This window comes from Rhyacophila brunnea, unplaced genomic scaffold (assembly GCF_057557595.1).
Source record: "Rhyacophila brunnea isolate RB1 unplaced genomic scaffold, BYU_Rbru_1.0 scaffold_22, whole genome shotgun sequence".
Classification (NCBI taxonomy): Eukaryota; Metazoa; Arthropoda; class Insecta; order Trichoptera; family Rhyacophilidae; genus Rhyacophila; species Rhyacophila brunnea.
In genome coordinates this window covers 8,777,181-8,800,025 of record NW_028232882.1, presented here as the reverse complement: position 1 = coordinate 8,800,025, position 22,845 = coordinate 8,777,181, and the positions used below count along the sequence as shown (strand labels likewise).

Below are 22,845 nucleotides of genomic sequence, written 5' to 3'. Positions count from 1 at the left end.
TTTAGTTCAGTTATTTTAGTAAAAATTAAACCGTGTTCGCTACAGTTTATCCATTATAAGAACCGCTAAATTATGTCTTCTAGGGATGATAAAATGCATTTAAAAATAGCATTTATTACATAAAAAACACTTTGTAAGTATTATAGTTACAAACTTTTGTCATAACATTTTTTTTAAATTAGATTAACATGTATTATAATATTATAACATAACAATACTACGGTACCAATTACGATTTACGACAAACTTTTATCAATAATAATTATAACGACTAATAATTATTTTGATGCTTTTTACGGAACATGTTTCCGCCGTTTTTCATTAGGGTGCATTTTTGCAACTATATGTAGGTATAGGCATAGTGGTATATACATAGTAACATATATCAACATAAAACATGACTCACGATCTCTGACGATAATTAAGGACTCGTTACTAGAACTTATCATATTACTTTGTATTATATTATAATATAATGATTAGTCGATATCATACCTTTCAATCAAGCGTTGAGAACTATTAATCTCTCAATTGAATAGTCTTGCCACGCGTTCTGTTTGTCCGATAATGACATAAAACTATTAAATACTAAATTCACATAGATATCTATATTAATATTATCTAAATAATATAGGTACCTCCTACATCTTCAAAATGTAATACAGTGTACACGTGCATACAATGAAACAACCATAAAATAGTTCTATGTTTATTAATCAAAATATTAAAATTAGTAATTGGACATCATACCAAATTTAAATACCAAACAACTACAAAAATGGTGATCCAAAATTATTGTACTCGTATGTTACAGTTATTATTATTTCGAAACTGATATCTGACAATATATACTTACCATTAGCTGTAAATACTTGCTCTGTTATTTCCGATACTTGCCAAAAACCTCTTAAAATACCTACTGACATATTTCCAATATGTTGGCACGTAAAAGATGTTAGCAAGTTTAGTGTCTATATAAAAATCAAACAATAATCCATGGATTGTAGGTATACTGTGTTGTCAGCGTTACGTTTCCACCCTTTCGATATGGGGAATGTTTGTGGTTTGAGTAAACAATGAATAATTGATAATGGTAGTGTCACTTAAAGTTTGCGCAACTGTCTCATCAAAACGTCAAACACGTCCGGAGTTTAGAGCAAAAAACGTACTCTTTCGGCTAGTCAAGTAATAATTGTATTATTATGTTTATTCAAGACTCGATATACATACGTAAGGAATTTTAAAATATCGTCAGTTGTCGTGGGTTTTAGGAAATATCTACGAGATACATCAGTACATAGCTTAGTGTAGGGAATCCAATCCCGGAATCCCGGACAATTTTCGATACATATGTATCCCGGGATTAGTAAAGATAATCCCGAAACCTTCAGGATTAATTTGTTTTATCAATCACAACACAATAAATTACTATGTGTACAAAATTGTGTTAGTGAAGTATATACACCTGCACATGTCACAGGGGGAATCGCCGGATGCTCACGGATAATAAATGACAGTTTTTTGTTGTCATACATAATCGTAACAACATCAGGAAAATCATAAATTCGTTAATTTAACCATCTTGACGCCACTGACGTTCTGGCACGCGAACGGCGTCTAACCGCCAGTGCCACGGACGTGCAGGCAGTTGTTTCTACGCCGAATTTTATGAATGTTATTCTTAAATAACTAAAAAAACTGTTTTACTTTCACATTATTATCTACACGTATATTACAATATTATTTACTCCATTAAACTCATGTATTTCCAAGATTGAACATACACAATATTAACATTAAATGTCTTAAATAGTATACATTAAACTAGATATTTTTGACCGACTTTATCACTGATATTTGTATAAATAAAAAAATAATATTAACTATCGAAAAAACGCCAATCCCGGGATCGTCATATTATAATCCCGAAATGCCGAGATCAAAATTTTGGCTCGAGATGGGTACTCTAGTGGCCAGCCCCTCGCCTGTCTACAGTTCTACATGGAAATTATACGTCTTACATTTCGCCGTACTACAGTTCACCGTGTGCTGTCGTATCGGAAAGAGATGGCCGTATGGCATTCAGGTAAAAAAATGAGATGTTCGTGCTTCATTGCAGACAGTGATGTATCTATTTTACTAGATTCAATATGAACATTAATTTGATATGGATTGATATCAAATATCTGATAACAATGCTGTTATTAATATTAGGCATTCGATAGGTACCTACCTACGACTTGACACTTACGAGAACCTACTTGCAAATTTAGTTCTGAGTCATTCAGAACTCAGAATTAACTAATAAGTAAGTAATTGCATATTTGTTCAAATTAATGCAAATTTATTTCAATATGCAACAATAATTCAGCAATAATTAGCACTACCATCGAAGTTTATAGTTTCGTATCACGGCCTGATTTTTATTGGCCTTGATATCAAACTGTTAAGGATTATGAAATTTTGTACTTATTAAGTTCACGAAACAAGTGAGAAACAAAATCTTGTTAGTTTTACAGACATTGTTGCAATGATTCCCAGCCGCGTTAGTTTGATACTATAGAAATGCAAAAGCCAGTCACTATAAATAGACCGAGTCAGTTTTATGCCATGCCATAAGACGCAAATAATGCACAGCTCGCTGAATGCCTTCAAATGGTACCAATACTCAATGCGCCTCTCGCTTAAATTCCACCAATCAGGATTCAATCTGCTCTGTGATCAATTAATGTGACAGCAAAAGTTGGTACCTACTTACCTCAGTTTATACGAAGTTATTTATCTATGAAAGCTCAAAGGCCAAAGCATTTATCAGAAAGTGAATGATGAGTTCGAGTCCCACCCGTTCAATTTTTTTTTGCTAGATTTTTTTTCTAATGTATGTTTTCTAAATTGTGTTTTTTTCTATAATAAAGGATCTAACATTCGTAAAAACCTTATATACTTACATATAATTAATTATATAATGTTTGTAGACGTTTTAAATAGGATAAATTTATAATTGTATATATTATCATATTTCTTTAATATTTACACATGCTGTCTTTTCCACTTTCTTGTCATATTAGTTGTTATTTGTAATTAAGATATTTTTATATATTTGTATGTATTATGTATTATGGCGCATTGGCCAAAAGCTGTAATGCCGTAATACTCTTTTTTTTATAAATAAATAAATAAATAGTATATTCAGTATCGAATAGAAAAATGATTGTGCTTATTTGTTTACTTTACGTCTATGTGTATGGTGGTCTGTCTGATTCATTAAGACAGAACAAACATTAGTATTACCTACTACTACAGACTTTGTGAGCCAGTTGTTGGGTCGCCTAAAAACCTCTTATCATTATTATCATGTTTGTAAAGGCTTAAGAATTCGTAGGTACCCCGTGCATCGCGATACTGACATGATAAACTATAGCATGTGGATTACAATTGCATTATCAGTGCATATGTAGACATTGTATCTACAACTATCCGAATATTGTATAATACTATTATGTGGAATGTAGATAATAATTACTATTAGTCTTTCTTATCCGCTCCATGTTCGGGATTAAATAGGCCGCGCGCACACGACAACCGTTGGAAGTTACCACAAATAATAAGAAGCTTAGGGCCTTGTGCTATGTTCATTTCATTCAATTCAGCAGGTCTATTCTTAACGGTTATCACTTTAAAACGTTTCCGTTATTTTCATTGTTCCAAATTACCACGGAAGGTATTCTATACACTAAAGCTAAACGGTTATCGACGGCTATCTCTAATTCGTAATACGGCGAAAATTTAGGTTGCTAGACATGTCGGTAAAATTCGGATATGTTCGTGTCGTAGTCAGATCTTGCATCTCAATTCTTAACATGTCAAATTGACGTACTCTGTCTCGTTCTTGAAGTTAGCACGGCCAAGAGAGGGGCTGTTAAAAGATACCACATTTTGACAGTTCATACGGTTAACTTTTTCACATAATTAACCGCAGTGATAAATGTGATATCTTTATCACAATTAGCTCTTTTTTTATGGTAAGTGACATGCTAGAATAGGCCTGCAGAGAAGGTTTAAACATGGTATTTTAGATTTTATTAAGTGCCTACAAGAATTCGTGAGCATAGTAAGTCGTATGGCCAAACAGACTAACGAATCGGCCTACCCTTTAACAAAATTCAAACGACAATAGGAGTGAGAAAAAACTGATGTCGTTGAATGCTTTCGAAGGTTCCTGCTGACTAGAAGAAATTAATTAATCTGATAGTGGTAGTTTTGTAATCAATATCCATCACCTAATTATAAAGGCTTAATGATAATGAAATAGTAAGAATATATTATAGGCGCACGGTAAATTATGAAAATCACCATTAAAACATGAACCCAACGTGTATAGAAAATTATGCTAAAAACGTCATGGTTTTTGATAATATACGTATTCCAACCTACCTAATCTCTTGCAGATGTTTAACACCGAGACCTCTTTGTGAGTCACTGCATTAATGAATACACTTATTTTTACCTTTTTATCTTTAATAAGTGCTTTATAAATTTGTTATTAACTGTAACTGGATTAAACTCGGCTGCATTTGCCTCGCTTGTTCTCCAAGGTGAACAAAATCATACGTACATATTGATATTGCATACATTTTGATTGGAAGCCGACTGCATCGTATGCAATCAAAGTAATACTAATAAAATTACTTACCTGTGTGTGTAGTGTGTTCATGTAACGAAGGCAGGAACAATTTCAAGATGTATTTTTTTTGACCTAGCCGTTTTCCATCGATCATTATATCATTCATATCTTCGGTGTATTTATGTATTAGGTTTCGTCAGCTACAATACAATACAATTCAGCCGAATTTTGAATGTATAACTACTTCTAATATTTTTCCTTGGAACATAATATTTACCTTCACAACTATTATTTAAATACAAAGAGCGCGATGCAGAGCCATTTGGATAAGATCTGGATTCACTTGGCAATACACGCCATTGCTAATTTAGCTCGACTTAGTTAAGCCTTGACCGTGTTTTAAATTGTTTCGTTCTGGGCCACTGCCTTTTTTCCGTACATTTACTACCTGTTATGTGTATGACATAGTATAATGTACGAATACTGTAGGGCGTAGGCGACGTAATCTAGGTTCCGATATTGGCCTCCTAAAGATAGGCGCGTATTTTATGAACTTACGCTCCTAAGTACGGTTCTACATCGCGCACAGTTTCAAAATTGTACAGGGGGCAGTTTTAAAATACTATACACACGCATGCAGTTTGCCCTTCCTAGACTGTCAGCTGGGTTAAACAGCGCATATCACGTCATCATATTATATATTATTATATCAGACCAAAGTGCATAATCATAGTAGCCTTAGGCAACGCTTAACCATACGTTTCCGAAATCGGCGACTTAGTGGCTGTATAAAAAACAATCGACGTGTTTTCTTTATTCGGCCATAGGTTTAATTTCGTGCAGTAGTACAGAAGGTTTGAAAAAAAATGAAAGAAGGGTTCCGGTACTCCATATAGCCACATAAATGCACTCATGATTTTATTATTTTGTAATGATCAACGATAATGACACTTAAAGTAGGTCAGTACAATTAAGTAGGTCCTACCTACAGATATATTTACTGAAGAATTTCCTAAATTACCAAAAGTTAATAATATTTTGTCCGTAACTATAGATAGATAGATCGATATTTCACCATGACCAAGACGAGACTGTGGGTAGCTATTAGATACCTACATATACCTATCTGCGTCCTCGTCGTCACCCCCATGACATGATGGTGGTGACTCTGGAAATAGATAGGTACTGAGTAATACTGAGAGGTATTTTTATATATTTTCTGCGTTGTTTTTGGTGGATGCTACGAGGTTTCCGTTGAATTTCCTTGTTTAATTGGTCTTAAAATATCAATTTCGATTGTATACAACATACACAATATCATGTCGATTAGACATAGATAGGTTTTCTGCCCTTGCGGCGCGAACGCATCTCGATCTCACTCGTCCGGTCGATAATAAAAACGTTTGTATTGCACAAAGAAACAGCTGATTAATGTAAACAAAAGATGACGTTTGAGAAATTGGCTAAAAAACAGTTACGCTCGATTCTTTGTTTACGATTGCACCAGACTGCGAAATTATGGCAAGAATGATGCAACCTCCGTTATCGAATTTTGCGCAAATTTAGTGTGAAGGTGAATCAGTTAAGACTTTACACATGATAATGTTGATAGATTTAAGAAATTGTATATTAATTGTTTATTACAGCTTTTTAGGTATTAAAAGTGACCTTCGACAAAAATTCACCAAATAGTATGAAACACAGTTAGTTATTATAATAATAATACATACGTAATTAGGTATATAATATATTCTTTCGTGCAGCATCAAAGCTATGATTTGTCCCGACTTTAAGAAAGAAAAATTAAGAAAATATAAAATATCATATTAGGTACTATTATTATATTACCCTGAAATGAATTGTTTATTGAATAACTGAATAAATAATGTCACTTCTAAAATTATAGTATTTTTGGAATATTTAGTGTAAAAATATAATTTTTTAATTTTACGCGGAATCAAAATTATGATGTAATTTAATATAGTACGGTTGGTAACACTTGTCTGATATTAATTATGTGTGGATAAATGGATCCATCTACCTATTTTTTCTTCTGCAAATTACGATATTGATAGACTATTAATTGTCAAGTGGAACCATTTATCAATGAATGTGCGCAGGTGCGATTTTACTTATATCGAGCCTATTGCATAGTTGTCTGGGTCGGCGCCCCTCCGACTAACTATGTATAGTTTCGTGCCAAAATTATCGAATCTTGCAATAATTTGGTATGTTTTTACTAGATGCCACCTATATGCATAGGGTACGCCTGTGAAAATTATGTAATAATCAAAATATGGAACAGGACCGTCCCTAAGATGGACGTCACTCTGGGGAAAAGGACTTTTTTATTTTATACTTATGCGGAATGTCAAATACGTGTTTTTATCAATTACATACTTAAATGTTTATTGTGTTAAACCTAGCCATGCGAGATTTCATAAATATTAGGGATTGCAATGCCGGTATTCACACAACCGTGATACCGAAATACCGGTTTTAAAAACTATTTTGATAACGATTTATATTTAATATGCAATACTGAAAAACCGTTGTTGATATTTCCATTCGGTATTGTAATCCCTAGTAAACGTCGAAATAAGGAATTGACCACCCCAATCGGCGCCACGCAAGGGCAACTTCCTTGGCAAATTTCAGCTCCATTCGTCGGACTACGACCACACCCTTACATTCGTGTGTCAACCGCAAGTAGTGGCGTATTATCAATTTTATTTTGCGTTTGGCGGAATCAAGATTTATATGTGGGTGGTTCAAAATAATTATGGATCAAGTCCATCAAAATGGATCCTGAGATATTTGGACCTAAAGAACTCCCTTTGTAAAATTCAGGAATGTTTTCACTATAAGTATATTATTATACTTACCATAGTTTGATGGTGCATGGATCAATTTAAATAAATAGTCGAAACATAAAGTATATTCAGGCTTTATTAATATTAACAAATTAATGTTAGCATATATACCTCTTTATACTGCTGAGGGAACTGCCAAACGGACATGATTCACATTCAATTTGATGTCATATCAATACTAGTATTGCCATTTATGCGGAAAATTGTAGAGCGATTGTGATATTATCACACGATATAGAAATCTATTTTATCTAGCCGCTGAATCTGAAAAATCGAATTTTATGAAAATTGGACTTGATCCATAATTATTGTGAACCACCCATATATATATATCTTGTACCTACTTAACACGTTGATCGCCATGGGGGTCACCGGTGACCGGCATTGGATTACGTTCAGGGGGCCATGGGGGTCACCGGTGACCGGCAAAGAAGACCTGCCTTAGAGTTGTTCTACAGCGCCGGCGGGCACGCTCGCAGTGCATTTTTCGATACGCGGTGACCGGCATGGCCCTTCTGTATATTACTGCCACTTGGCCTGAAAATATGTCTTCCCAGTCACAAAATATAGGCTCACTAATGTAAAGAATGTACATAATGAAAAAAAAAAGTTTTCCTTTTAAATTGTAAATGTGTTTTTATTGATATAAAAATAAAAATTAAATAGATTATAAAAATGTAAGTTATAAAAAATATGTAAATAATAAAAAAATAGAATAACAAAAATGATTATAAGGTATGTATACGTATATTTCCAGTTTATGTGTATCCAGGTATTATACTACCCAATTTGAAAACTTTTATTCCGTATTTGTGCCTTTTCTGTTTATTATACTATCTAAATCTAAATATAATTCGACCGCGAAATGGCACCATGCTCTCGTCAACACATATGGACAGGTGACCGGCGAAATGGCCGGCACGGCGCAATAGAATAAATTAACTTGTTGGCGCCGCGACGGACACATGTGGCCGGCACATCATAAAAACCAATATTTACGTAGAAAAATCATTAAAATGAAAAAAAAACATTATATTCTTTCATAACCTATCAAATAATACCTTAAAATCAAATAATCATTTTTTAACTATTTTATGTAAAACTAGTTGGCGATCAATGTGTTAATACTTATGTTGGCGTTTTTTTTTCAAATAATAGAACTGGTAATCATAAATTTATTTATCAACCAGCCGACTTATAGAAATAGGCCTTTGGTTACCTTTGTTTCGTTTGCAAGGTTACTAACGTAATGCTAATCTGGTATACATAGTAATCACAGTATGTATGTATAGGTTGTAGACACGTTCGAATAGTTGACTGATCACTTTGTACGACAACACCTGCGCTAATTATTGATATGCACCCAGTTCACTTTTGATTGTCGATCGACGATAGCTGTTGCCAGGCGATGTTTGATTAGTTTTTTTGTCGCGTTTGAATGTGGTGTAATGTTTAACTATGTAAATTAAAGACTGTCAATGGACGCTGCCCACTCGTCGCGAAATGGTCCGCAATCGCAAGGAGTCGCAGATTTATCCAATGTAAAATAAAATGACAGAAACAAGACGAAAGAACATTATATTTAAATTCGAAAAATGAAATATTAGTTTGAATTTAGCAGACGTAAAATCTGATTTAAGAAGGTTGGTCGCGCTTTTAGCAGTGGACTGTAATTTGAAGATGCTGGTTGGTGGATTCCGGATCTGGGGGGGGAGGGTTGTACAGGATGCCAGACCTTTGATGTTGAGAGGGCTGGCGCGCACTGGAACTGGTTCGGTGTTCACGCACTCACGCACTGGTAAACGGACGATACACTTTTGGATTGATGGTATTACATGAGATTAATAAATGATGATGATAAGTTCAGGATGGATGATTATAGTCGCGACGTTCGCTTAAACCGTATCAGATTTAGCGTAGGAAGGTCGAAAAGACGTGTTTTATATGAGTCACGCTGTTGTAGTTGGCGACGGTAAAGTTTTATAACTTATAACAAACTTCAGCGCTCGGCTGTCTTGGAGTAACTCACTGTTCTTCGCAATTACGGTCGATTCATAACCCGTAACTGTCGGTCGCCCTGGTCGGTGACAAGACGAAGGAATATGGAAGTAGTTGGGAAGAAAGGAATGAATGTGAATATTGGCCCAACCAAAGGTTAAAAACCAAAAAGGCTGCTGTGCTTTAAAAAAAAAATGAGAGTTTGTTTCTAACCTCATATTATGGTGCTTCTTAAATCACATTATTCCTCTGCTAAATCGAAACTAATCTCTGTTTCTTAACGTTGATTTCGTGCCGGGACAAATATTTGTTGGAATGCCTTCTTTTCCAAATGCAAACATACCGATGTTCTATCATGTTACTGTAATTTTAGTACCACAATAATTATTCTTCTCCTGTTAAGAATTACCACTTCCTTTCGGTCCCCGATGCAATATTATAATCAGTTGTAATATCTAATATATAAATGTGCAGGCTTCGAAGCCGGGTTCTGTTTATTACTTAATGTAATGGTAAATAATTACGTAGCGGTAATGATTTTAAACTCAATAAATGCAAAGCGCGCCGAGTGTCCTCAAATATTAAATATTGAATGCGCGTTTCGTTTACGTACCTAACAAACCATAATATGCGTTGTTTTTGAAAATAACATAATATTATCCTTTGACACGTGTTTAAGTTTATCCAATATTTCTCCACATTCGAAATTTAAACCTCAAAGCCTCACCCAGAAGGCAACCCATTTCCCATTATTTTCATGAACCCTGGTTAACTCATTCAGTGCTAATAACGCGACTGGCGCGTTTGCAGTAGTTGGCCATTAGATATAATTAACATGATATTTAAATGTGGTAATTAAAAATTGCTCAGCAGTGAATTTATTAAAACCCACCAGTTATAACCTAATGCCGGGTCCACACTGGTAACATGTCGCCGGCATCCTCATTAAAGTGGGGCCACACCGGCAACAGGTCGCGCGACAACTCGTTAAATTTTACGATAATTATCATAATTGCTTAAGAAATTTTACGATAATATTGTCATGCTTATCGTAAAATTTAACGAGTTGTCGCGCGACTTGTTTTCGGTGTGGCCGCACTTTTAAATTTTACGATAAGTATGATAATTTGATAATCATCGTAAAATTTCTTAAGCAATTATGATAATTATCGTAAAATTTAACGAGGTTGCCGGCGACATGTTGCCAGTGTGGACCCGGCATAACACTTTAAATTGATTTACGTATATCTACTGCTATGATTTCGTAATTATTCATCTAAATAATTAATGAATTCATTACATACATAAAACATTTTTATGCTTATAACTTGTGACACTTATGCAAAGCATATAACCAGACGAATATGTTTTTAAGTTCCTTACTGGATTTTTCGGCTACATGTAAATTATACGTACTTTTACATTTCGCCGTATCACAGTTCACCACGAGCTGTCGTACCGGAAAGAGATGGCCGTATATCACAGAGATCAAAAAAAATACGCGTTGTTAGTGGAGAAAATACCGATTGGTATCAAATATCTGATAATAACGCTGCCATTATTTTCGAATATTTGATAGGTACGACTTGATACTTACAAGCGCCTACTTGCTAACTTACTTTTGAATCATACAGAATTTTATATAAATATTGTGGGTGTGTTAAGAATATGCTTGTCCTTCGTTCTGACAACCGCTCTCGGTTCATGCACTGACACTCATTCAATATTGGTATATTTGAAGGTTGCAACACACTATTGCATGTATATAATGTGTGATTCATTTTCATAGGATACTCACACATTCAATTCAGGTTGTGTTTTGGTGTATTCAGTATTGCCTATCTGAATTATATTTATTTAATCTATTCTGTGGAACGCCTTATCTGTATAAATTACTCTAAAATACGTAAATAAAATCGTACCTATTTATTGGAAGTTGGAACGGCAATGATATCGATTGAGACTTCGATGTTTTGTACACTAGTGGGTCATTGCCTCGTGCAGACATTATTTCATTACATTTTATAATATTTACTCATTTATGTACCCATTACACATTCTGCCATTTCTTGATAATCTTGTGATTATTGATTACACGGCAAATTTAGAATTCTAATTATTATTTGATTTATAAATATTATTGCTTATTCAATCCAGTGTAATATTATCTATCTATATAATCAGTTAATTAGAAATTGTAAATATAACTTTTATTAATTATGTTATTAGGAGATTAGCATCGTTTAGATTTTTGCATGGGCGTATGACTGGAAAATAATACACATTATTAAATGATTTCTTCGAAGTAAAATTATTACGAATTCCGCACATACAGCATACTATGGACCTCGACATTCTGGAGGTATCGTAGGTATAAGGCTATTTACGAAAAGTGATCGTTATTCGACCAACCCCTTGATTTGTGGTTGGATTATTATTGCATTGGCATATAAATTACTTGTTAATTGTATCTAGTTGCATTCCCAATTATTTATACATAGGTACGCCTTAAAAGACTTGACCAACAGAAAACTATAATATGTGCTGTTATAGAACGGCGGGATCAACTTCATATAAACACCTTTTATATTTAAACTTGCTTTATTAGAAGGTAATAATTATAATAGATTATGTTTTAGACAATAACTTGTTAATGGTCTGATGCATTGCATTGCCGACATTTATAAGATTGATAAGAACAACGGTGCGATAAAGCAAATCTTTATCGAATACATTCCCAGCCATTCATTATGCATGCTTAATAATACAAAGATAGACTCAAAGTTGCAGGGCTATAACAGTGCATTTGAAATATGGTGCTGGAGGTGGATTTTGAAAGTGTCTTGAAGTGAAACGACTCCATCGTCAGCGAGCTTGATATTCGTGACAGAATCTCCTCGGTTTGCCTGCGCTGGATTCCATTAGCTGCATCGCTCGCAGGAAAGGTGACAAGCTAATAAAATTATTGGTATTTGCTCACGTCGAACACCCGAGACTGCAGTAGGGGAGGGGGTAGGAACCGTGTTGTAAAGAAAGTTGTTGTCTGGGTTTATCATTCGTATCACGAAATCCTGACAAGTAAGCGAATTTTATCCAGCCGGCATAGTTTTAGTTTTTCTTGCCAGATCTAGCATTTTTGAACAGGCAACCTGCTTGTAAGATTGACATATTCTAGCGTATGGCGTTAAATTTAACGTTTTTTCAACTCCGCCAACAGCTTAAAACATCCATAAAAATGCTAGAATAGTTGCTTGAAAATAACTATGCGAGCATTTTATACTATCTATTTTACCAATAAAATATGTAGATATGTTAAACGAAATTTGATACACAATGTATATTCAAATCATGACTGAATTTCGGTGACCTGTTTACCAGTTTAGAAACAAAAAAAAACTTTTTCAATCATTATTCTTGTGAAAAAATGTTGATAATTAATTACTTACGACTTATTTTTTTTATTGGTAATTTCTACACATTTTGTTAAGTTTGAGAAAATCTAGCATTTTTTTCTGTCATGTAGCATATTTTCTTACCTCATCTGGCATATTTTTGTGAATGAGACAGTCGGCAACGTTGGGCAGGCATGAGTCTTGTCACCCCAGCTTGCCTTTAATTTACTCAGCAGTAAGTATAAAACAAACACACCTCATGTCATGCGCCTATAGCCACTGCCTTGCTGTATCGGCAGCATTGGCGGCTTAATCCGGAAAAACCTAGCAGGTCAATTTTGAATATATTATTTTAATTTGCCTTTTCGTTGTATACTGAAAAGACGTATTGCAAATTGACTTTTTATACATTATAGAATAAGTGCTAGAAATTGTTATAGGTCGGTACCTACTAACCCTTCAAAAAATGTCTGTTTTTCATAACGCCAACCCATCGTTAACCGAAATTGCACACAACGCGTTATAATTTTTTGTAAATCAGGTCCACTTTTCTTTCTTTGCTTTTTGAAAAATCATCAATCACACGATTATAAAAATTGTCTATTTTTCCCACATATTTTTTTTCAATACTGAGCATTGCAAGAGCGGTCAGTCTATCCTGGCCCTATTGCGTAGAAAGGTTTTTATTCTTTTGAGAGTGGAAAAACATCTTTCACTTTCAACTGTTGTCATTGGTATGACGCAAATAAATTGGAGAACTTTGATCGACTCGGAAAATGTTTCGTTGAAATTATTGCTGAGTAAAAAATGTAGAAGAGAAACTGCACTAATAGCGCCATGCAAATCATCTCGTTGATAAAACACCAATAATTCATTTTTTAACTTGATTATGTTTATTTCTTCTAACAGTTTTACCAAATTTACTTGACGTGTGGGAAAATTATTTTTAAAATCAGTGTAATTTTCTTTATTGAACAAATCGGATATAATGAGATGATCGTTGGATGCAAATCGTGCTTCCATTTCCATTATAATTGTATCACAGACTTCAATTGCTACTGCGTGCGTACTAACTGCTTCACAAAAATGTTATAAATCACCAAAAACTCCTTATATATTATTAAAATAACCAAAGGCATTCGTCAAAACCTGTCAACGAATCCGAACCGCATACACAGTTGCGTCTTGAGACCAATTATCTAGTCAGTGTTATCATTCTGTTTCATTTAATTAGGTGAAAAAATCTTTTGTCTCACACTCGGGCATTGCCGATATTACAGTAATTCACGCACCGTTACAAGCTTCGATCTCGTATTTTGTGTTATATCGATCTCTGTCTTATGTATGAGAAACGAGAGAGAAAATTTTATAAAAATATTCAATTTGGGTCAATTTTCAGACTGCCGGCGAACACAATATTTTTGTTCGGGGAATTATCGCCCAAACAAAAAAAGCCCAATAGACTGGGTTGACACAATATCGCGCGCCCTATAATTTCAAATCCACCGATTATTATTAATATTATTATATATGACATTGCACATATTATTAATATTATTATGTCGATTGTAAGGTATTTATTTTGGCAGGTCAATGACCGAATGACCTATAGAGGGAGCCGCCAGTGATCGGCAGATAGAATCTCTCTTGGACCATCGCGGGGAGTAAAAGGGTGAAGAGCAAGTGGAAAAGGTTTAGACAAGCGCCGAGTTTCAGCTTTAATTTAAGACGCATATTGTAGTCAATCTTATAAGTACTAAAAATAATGAATATAAGTACAAAAGTACACACACTTTTACGATTTTAATGAAAGTTTCATAATTGTATCAGGCGTGCATAAAACACTATCGGTAAATCATATTCCCACTTAATAAAACGTCATGCGTAGTCAATACTATTACGATGTATATATTATTTTCTTTGTCCGATAAGACTGCTAACATTGATAACACCGGCTCGTGTCAAGTAATGTGCACAATCTGCATTCGCCACACACCCACCCGCTCATGCATTCTGCGAGCCTGATACCTCGTGTCTGACACTGACACAGCGGAACGTGTCCATTTTCGTTTTCCTCCAGCGAAATTGGGATCTGCACAGCTGTGTTGTTGCTGTTGTGTGTTGACGTTTTGTTTGGCTCGGTTTTTTTTTATAATTCCGCAGTTCATGCGATTTTATGCTGATTCTGTCGATAAACGCAATTATTTACTTTGTGCAGAACGTGTTCGTAAATAAACATTATCGCTAAATGAAATTTTCGAATTGATTGTGTAACGTAACGAATTAGCCTTACTAATAAAGAATAGCGACGGAAAGATTGACGATTCTGAGATGTTTTTTTTTTATCTTTAAACACTTTGTTTTTGATGCGATTTACTAAAGTTATTATCACACATTGTAAATAGAATATTTGTTGAGGCTGACGTCATCAGACTAATCGTTCAAACTCATGTTAATCATGAAAAGTTTAATTAACAGTTCCGAAGAAATTTGGAAGAGCACTATATCAACAGTTTGATGTTATCCGATAAGAACTACTGGAAACAATCCAATAGTGTTGATAAAAATCCTTATATTGAGATGGAGCGTAAATGTATCAAATTGAAGCAAAAAAGGACCACTGATCTACTGATTAAGTTAGCTACGGGTGACTTCACATTGCAGGTTCATTTGGAAAGATCTTCACACTACTGCTATGAAATTTATTTGCCAATGCTGGGCGTGTAAAATGACAATCTAACATAGTAAAAACATGAATATAATAATAATAATGAATATATGTAATTCAATTCAATAATGAATATAATGATAAATGAACATAGTAAAAACAAATCTTGTCATGTAAAATAATCGCGCATTCAAAATTGGTAATATTTGAGTACACTCGCTTTAGTCTGACCGTCATAAAACAAAATTTATCTGGCCAAACCGTACCGACTGCCTTTCACTTCTCTATATTATTAATCTGTGTTGTTGCTCTGCTTAATTCCTGCACAGTAGAAAGAATTACATCTTCATCCTTACTGCATTGGGATAATTTAGATATAGCTGACTGAAGTATCATTATCTGTATCCTGGCGGAGTCTGTGTGATATGCCTGTTCAACTCTTTGATTTGACCAAAGACATTATGTAACGTTGTTTTTCTTTATTTTCAGGAAGCTGAAAGTATGTCACTTCAATAGAGGCACTGAGATATGTAACTACAGTTACAGCAATACTATACTAGCGGTTAAACTGAATAGATCTGTAAGTAACAACATTTTTCATTTATTATTCACCCTTCCCACTCCACCCGTTGTCATTTTATCCTTTCCGCGCAATTTGCTGTCCCTAGGCAAAGTGACACCCTTAAGCAGACTTTTAATGCCATCCGTTATCATTTTTAGTTAAAATTGTCTGCATAATCATCACACTTTTCTATAATCTATGCATCACACCTTACCTATTTTAATATTTATTTCCGGCTATTTTCAACAGACAAATAGTAAATCTTTAAATTTCGATACATACCATTTACTGAGACTTAGAGCATTTTCACGAAACGTACTCTCAATCAGTAATGGTTTTAGGTACGTGGTAAAGTATTGTGCTGACAGGTTTCGAGGCACCCTTTTCAACATTTCGCCTGTGTGATAAACCGCCAATACAATACACTACAGCAATAGTTACGTTGTCAGTAGGGATTCCAATCCCGGGATTCGGGATCCCGAGCTATTTTCGATACCTATGAATCCCGGGATTGCTTAACATAATCCCGGGATTTCGGGATTGATTTTTTTATCAATTTTTATGGAAAATAAAATAAAAGCGAAAATATAACAGAAAAAATACTTTTAATAAAAAATAACTACATTAGAAATAAACTGAGTTTGAATGAAGTTTGATTTATACCCATGTGTATGTTGCCGATTCTTTTTATTTTTTCACATAAATTATTAAAAATCTAAAGATTGGAAAAAAACAATGCTTCGCACTTTTAACAAAGTATTACCACCATGATATCATACTTTTTACGGCAGTTTCATATTTGTCTGACTAATTAGATTTATGAAGCGGAAAGGCCATAAGTACGCCATGATTATTTGCTTTACTATTTTAAATCTCGCTAATACATTCATTAAGTCTTTACTATCAGAAACAGCAATCTCCTATTAAATTCACATTATTATTTAAATTACAATAATATTTACTCCGCTAAACTTGTGTATTTCCAAGATTGAACGTATACAATCTTCTTCTTTCTCGGCACTACATCCCGGGGCGGGATTTGGCCTCCTCTACAATTGTCCTCCACACGCTCCTTTCCCTGGTTGCTCCTCTCCAGTCTCCAGCCCTCCCCATCTTTCTCCAGTCCTCTTCGATACAGTCAGCCCACCTTTTCTTTGGTCTGCCCCTAGACCGTTTCCACTGTGAGATCCACTTGGTCATGATGAACGTATACAATATAAACAAGAAATGTCTTAAATAGTATAAATTATACTAGATTTATTTTTGACCGATTTTATCAAAGTTATTTGTAAATATAAAAAAAATATATTAACAATGGAAAAAATGACAATCCCGGGACCAGTCCCGGGATCCCGGGATTGTCAAATTGTAATCCCGAAATCCCGGGATCAGAATTTTGGCTCGGGATTGGATTCCCTAGTTGTCAGGATATTTTATATGTACTTCGATTAGTTTTTAAACTAACATGTCGATGCTTCCCAATGAAGCGAATGCTGTATAGAAAACCGCAATTGCTCTCAAAAGTTGTGTTGATTCGCCGCCCATATACCTACAACGTATGACCTGCCTACCCCCACGGGATTTAGGGACTCGGGGAGGCCCGAGGCATTGACAGATTTTGGAAACCCCACCATAAAAAATAAAATAACCATAATTTCTAACTGCCAACGTAGGTAACCTAACCTCAATGACATTAATATGTCATTGCCTAACCTAGTAAAAATATCAATGCATCTCTTTCCTGGAATCACACCTGTTGGTACCTAACTAAAAATATGTAATAAGCCTCAATTACATTGAGCTTCTTTACGAGCTGTTTGTTGGCGAATTTATAATCTGCCTGTAAAGTCGCACAGTGTAATCATCGAACATCTTAGCTTGTGTGTCAATGTAATTGAGGTTTTATTGAAGATGCCACAGTGGTTTAATTATTGTGTATGTAGGTAAACGTTTGAGTGGTTATGAATAAACCCCTTTAATGTTAGTTGCAGGGTTTTTGGCACAATACTATTATTTTTTGAGTAATTTAATAATAATTATAATATTGTATGACAGTTTGAACTGTGTAGGTAAACGTTTGAGTGGTTAGTTGCAGGGTTTTTGGCACAATACTATTAATTTTTGAGTAATTTAATAATAATTATAATATTGTATGACAGTTTGAACTGTATCGAAAGAAAATCGCCGCTATCGTAACCCAAGTTAATTAATCTTTATTATTAGAAGTAATGCATACCTTTTTTATTAGTCGAGGTATCTATTTTATTAGCCCAGTGCGTTACTGGTAGCTCACACCAGGGGATTCGGGTTCGCTTCCCGGTGACTTCACAATACATTAGTAAGCTTGGTGATTATTTTACTAATGTAATGTAATAAAAAGTACCTACTACTAATTTGACATAATATTCAAATAATTGTTCGCGGGCCACATACGTAGCGTACAACTGTCACGGATAATATAAAATCTGTGTCCCTGTCGAATCTAGACAATATGTTATCATTTTGAATTAAATGTTTAAGTCACTATTTTGGTCCACATGCAGTGAAGGCGTGCTATTTGTTTCGATTGGTGTTGGACAATCTTGTTTGTTTAGCAACTTATCAATGCCCTTCGCGTCTTCTAACAAACGTCATCTTCGAAGAGGGGATGAAGAAAAAATATGTACTTATTATTTTTTAAACTCAGAATTTGATGGACGTTTAAGTTTATATCTATATGCGCCGCGCACTAGTAATCTATTGCGTGAGAAATGTATCACTACAATAAGGAATACAAAATAAACAGAAAGATCGAATCTTGAGATAATATGTAGGTACTTATTAATTTTCTTTTTTTTTTTAAATTACCTACGGTTTAGTTGAAATCTCCAATGGAAAAAGTTGATCGAATTTATTTTACTATAGGTATTATACGATGGCCGCGCGGCTTAATAGCATACGTAAGTGGAACGGCAAATAATTTTCAACAGTAGGTGGAACGAAATTTCGCAGTCGTCGCTAGTGTTGCCACGTCTACTGAAATTTCAGTAGATCAACTGATATTTTTTGCCAATATACTGAATTTTTGATTTTTTTTTGAAATTCAAGAAATCTACTGATATTTGTGTTTCTCCATAATTGTAAATTAACTGATTATTCTTTTAATAATAAACTTGAAATGATTTACGCATGACCTTTTTTGATGTTATACACTTCTAAATTGACATAAAAAGCATTGTAACTCTACCCAAGAGCGCCATTTTACCCATTAATATTATCATTGTTTACAATAAATTAATATTATAAGTTATTGTTATTCTTATTCTTATTAGTTTTAAATCATATCTAATAAACCACATTTTTCAAAATCTACTGAAATTTTAAATTTTGACTTGGCAACACTGGTCGTCGCCAATCGGAGACTGACAGTCGAGATGTGAGCACGCCAATTTGTTTTGTGATGGCGTCGGAGGAATATATTCTTAAATCGTGTAAAGATGACTAAAAAACGTTCCGCATGTACTTGAAAAAGAAAACATGTCAATGAATGTACTATTATTGTTACGAATATAATAATAAACATAACATTAAAATGACGCATGTTGAATTTTTATGTCAAATTATATTTCGTTCGGCTCGCGTCATTTGCACAATCCGCGCATCGCCTAGTCACGATCTTTTTAGACCATGCCTCAGCTGAAGTATAGCCTTTAAGCCTCGGCGTATAGCGTCGTGGGCCCCAGGTTCGAATCCTGGGTCTGGTAAGTCACGTCATATTGTTTTTCAATTTGTGTATGAGTCAGAGTTTAGACCTAATAGGTTGAGCAAGTGGCTGACATCCATTGAGAAAATCAAAATCTGTTAATACAAACTTCCACCCTGTGGAGGCCCATTATGATCTTATTAGTATCGGAAATGGTCGGGAAAAAAATTATAAGTATAAAAAAAAAAAGTGCAATAATGCATATAAAGCAAAGGAATAATGTTTCGAAAAATACACTTTCCATAGATATGGCATGTCTATAAAATAAATAAATGAATAAGAATATTATTAGTATTATTACATATTTAACATTCAGCGGAATTAAAATGTGGGTCAATACACTCACTAACCGGTTATCGTTATCTATCATTCTATCGCGCGCTATTATCTATACATTATATTATTTTATTATTAATGCCATGAATAAAAGATTTTTTTAATCGAGAGTGGTGGATATTAACGTCTCCGAGGGAGTTATAGTTTACTTTAGTCTTTTTTTCGGCGATATGCCGATGTCCAAATAACACAAGCAGGCTCGCCGACTCCCACGGACACCGTCTGGCCAGATCGAGAAAAGTCACTTTCGATCTTTTCGTCGAGTCGTGAGCAAAATAGAAACATTGTTATTATATTGTCCGATCGTACTCGCGACCTGTCAAATGCTGTCGTGGTGATGTTGGGTACAGTAATAATTGAACATCCACTAATACGAAATAAAAATAATATAATAGTATCTAAATATAATCAGCAGTTTGCGATGACATTAATGTCATTAATTAACCTAAGAAAACTTAGAGGAAAAGTAGTAGATAGTTGACCAATATAATATTATATATAATATATATTATATATACAATAATATTAGGTTTTGGTTTCTTTATAGTTTTGAACACGACACACGTTATAATAACTTGTAAACAAATCACTGACAGGGCTCTAGCCTGGGGACCCGGCGAGGCGAATCGACCAAATAAGTGAGATAAACACACATCACAAATTTGCTTTAATAGTAAAAAAATAAGTCGACTGCAGCACTATTTTCCTTCAATAATATTAGATATTATTTAAAGTTATGTGGTTGTACGATCCATAATAATTCAAATGGATGTATAAAATATACAATAAAACACTAAACATACACATTGTTAATTTTACCGCGTAAGTACACCATTTGGAAAACGCTACTGTAGAGCTTCCCATTGCCTTTATCCTTAGCGATAGGTAGGGTGCCCCCCCCCCCCCCCCCCCCCAAGAACATAAACTGGCCATATTCGAAAGAAAGATCCTCAGGAGAATTTTTGGGCCCACATTGGAAAATGGAAGTTACAGGATAAAAATGAACCATGAGTTAGAAGAGTTAATAAAACATGAAACGGTGGTGAAATTCTGTCGATCCCAAAGACTAAGGTGAGCTGGACACGTTGAGAGAATGCCTGAGCACAGGACGCCAAAAATCATGACCAAGTGGATCCCACAGTGGAAACGGTCTAGGGGCAGACCAAAGAAGAGGTGGGCTGACTGTATCGAAGAGGACTGGATACAGATGGGGAGGACTGGAGACTGGAGAAGAGCAGCCAGGGAAAGGAGCGTGTGGAGGACAATTGTAGAGGAGGCCAAATCCCGACCCGGGATGTAGTGCCGAGAAAGAAGAAGAAGAGAAGGGAGGCCCCCCCAAAAATCCTAGCCTGGGGGCCCGCTTCACGATGTGGGACCCATGATCGAAGTGATACCTATAACGTTCTATAATGACGATTTACCATCGAAGAAAGGTCACGACGATCGGCGTGAGTCGAGTCTGCTCGTGAGATTATTATTGGGAAACCATATGCTTTACTTAAAAAAAAAAAAAAAAAAGTGGTATCCAGGGCTAGATTTTGACTTGCCTAATACCCCGTTTACACGTGCATGGATTTACTGCTGACAGTACGTATTAACGCGGCCATAACAAAAAAATGCACGTGTAAACACGTATTATCGTACAAATTGCAAGATTGATTGCATGCATGAATCAAAAAAGTTCAAAACCTTCTGAATTTTCACCCGACAATTGGGTTCTGAACGATATTGACGAACCTGTCGGTAAAAAAACGAACTACACGCAGAGACTCATTTTGAGGTTAACCGATTTTCACGACCTTTCAAGTAGTACCATAAAATGACAATAGTTTAAAATACACACTATTGGTGAAAATAAATTCATGCACGTAGGTATACAGGCGCTACAATACTAAATACAAAAACCCAACTTATTAAACCACAATACAAAAAGCTTTATTTATTTAATATAAATGACAGTTTCTTACTAAAACTCTTTGTTTAATCGTATTTTTTAATTACGCTTGTTTACCTATTATTATATTAATTTTCGCTTTAAGAAACTTCAGCTAAATAATATGAACCGGCAACTAAAAAATGATACGTACAAATGAATTTAGCTGTGTATGATAGAAATAATAAAATTATAGATTCACTCTGTGTCACCTCGTTCGATGTTCACTTCCTTATATTATTTTATTATGAATGTATAATCAACGCGATAAAAGTGCATTATATTATAATATTATGATATTGATAACATGATAACATTCATAACCCCACCAGCTATTTTATGTTTATCAATCGTGGTATAAAGGAATATGGGTAAAGGATTACTTATTTATGACACGCAATGTGGATAAGTGCATTTTACTTTGTGACGTACATAGAATATTATTTAAAGTACGTACCTACTAACTATTATCGTTATCAAACTGATAAGTGATAATCTGATAATACTGATTATAATTTATTATTAAGTTCCTGTTTGCGTATAGTATAATTTATTTATAATCTACACTCTACAGGGCAGGGCTACTGTATATTATAGGTTGACTCAATTTAAATAACTACTTTAATGGATTGTATTTTTGTTGAAACTGACGTTAGATTTATTTAATTAGTCATCAGCGGTGAGCAATTTCATTATCAGGGCAATATACGCTTTATC

General features: G+C 34.5%; 1 protein-coding gene across 2 annotated transcripts in view; it reads left to right on the top strand.

Moving 5' to 3' along the window:
- The window catches only part of Atg18a (Autophagy-related 18a), a 76,957-nt gene that overhangs the window by 34,830 nt on the left and 19,282 nt on the right, over positions 1 to 22,845 (top strand). For both annotated transcript variants that reach the window (XM_085949333.1, XM_085949332.1), the window contains exon 3: positions 16,045 to 16,135. In XM_085949333.1, coding sequence (XP_085805459.1) covers positions 16,045 to 16,135 — 91 coding nt within the window. The remainder of the gene's footprint in view (positions 1 to 16,044; positions 16,136 to 22,845) is intronic.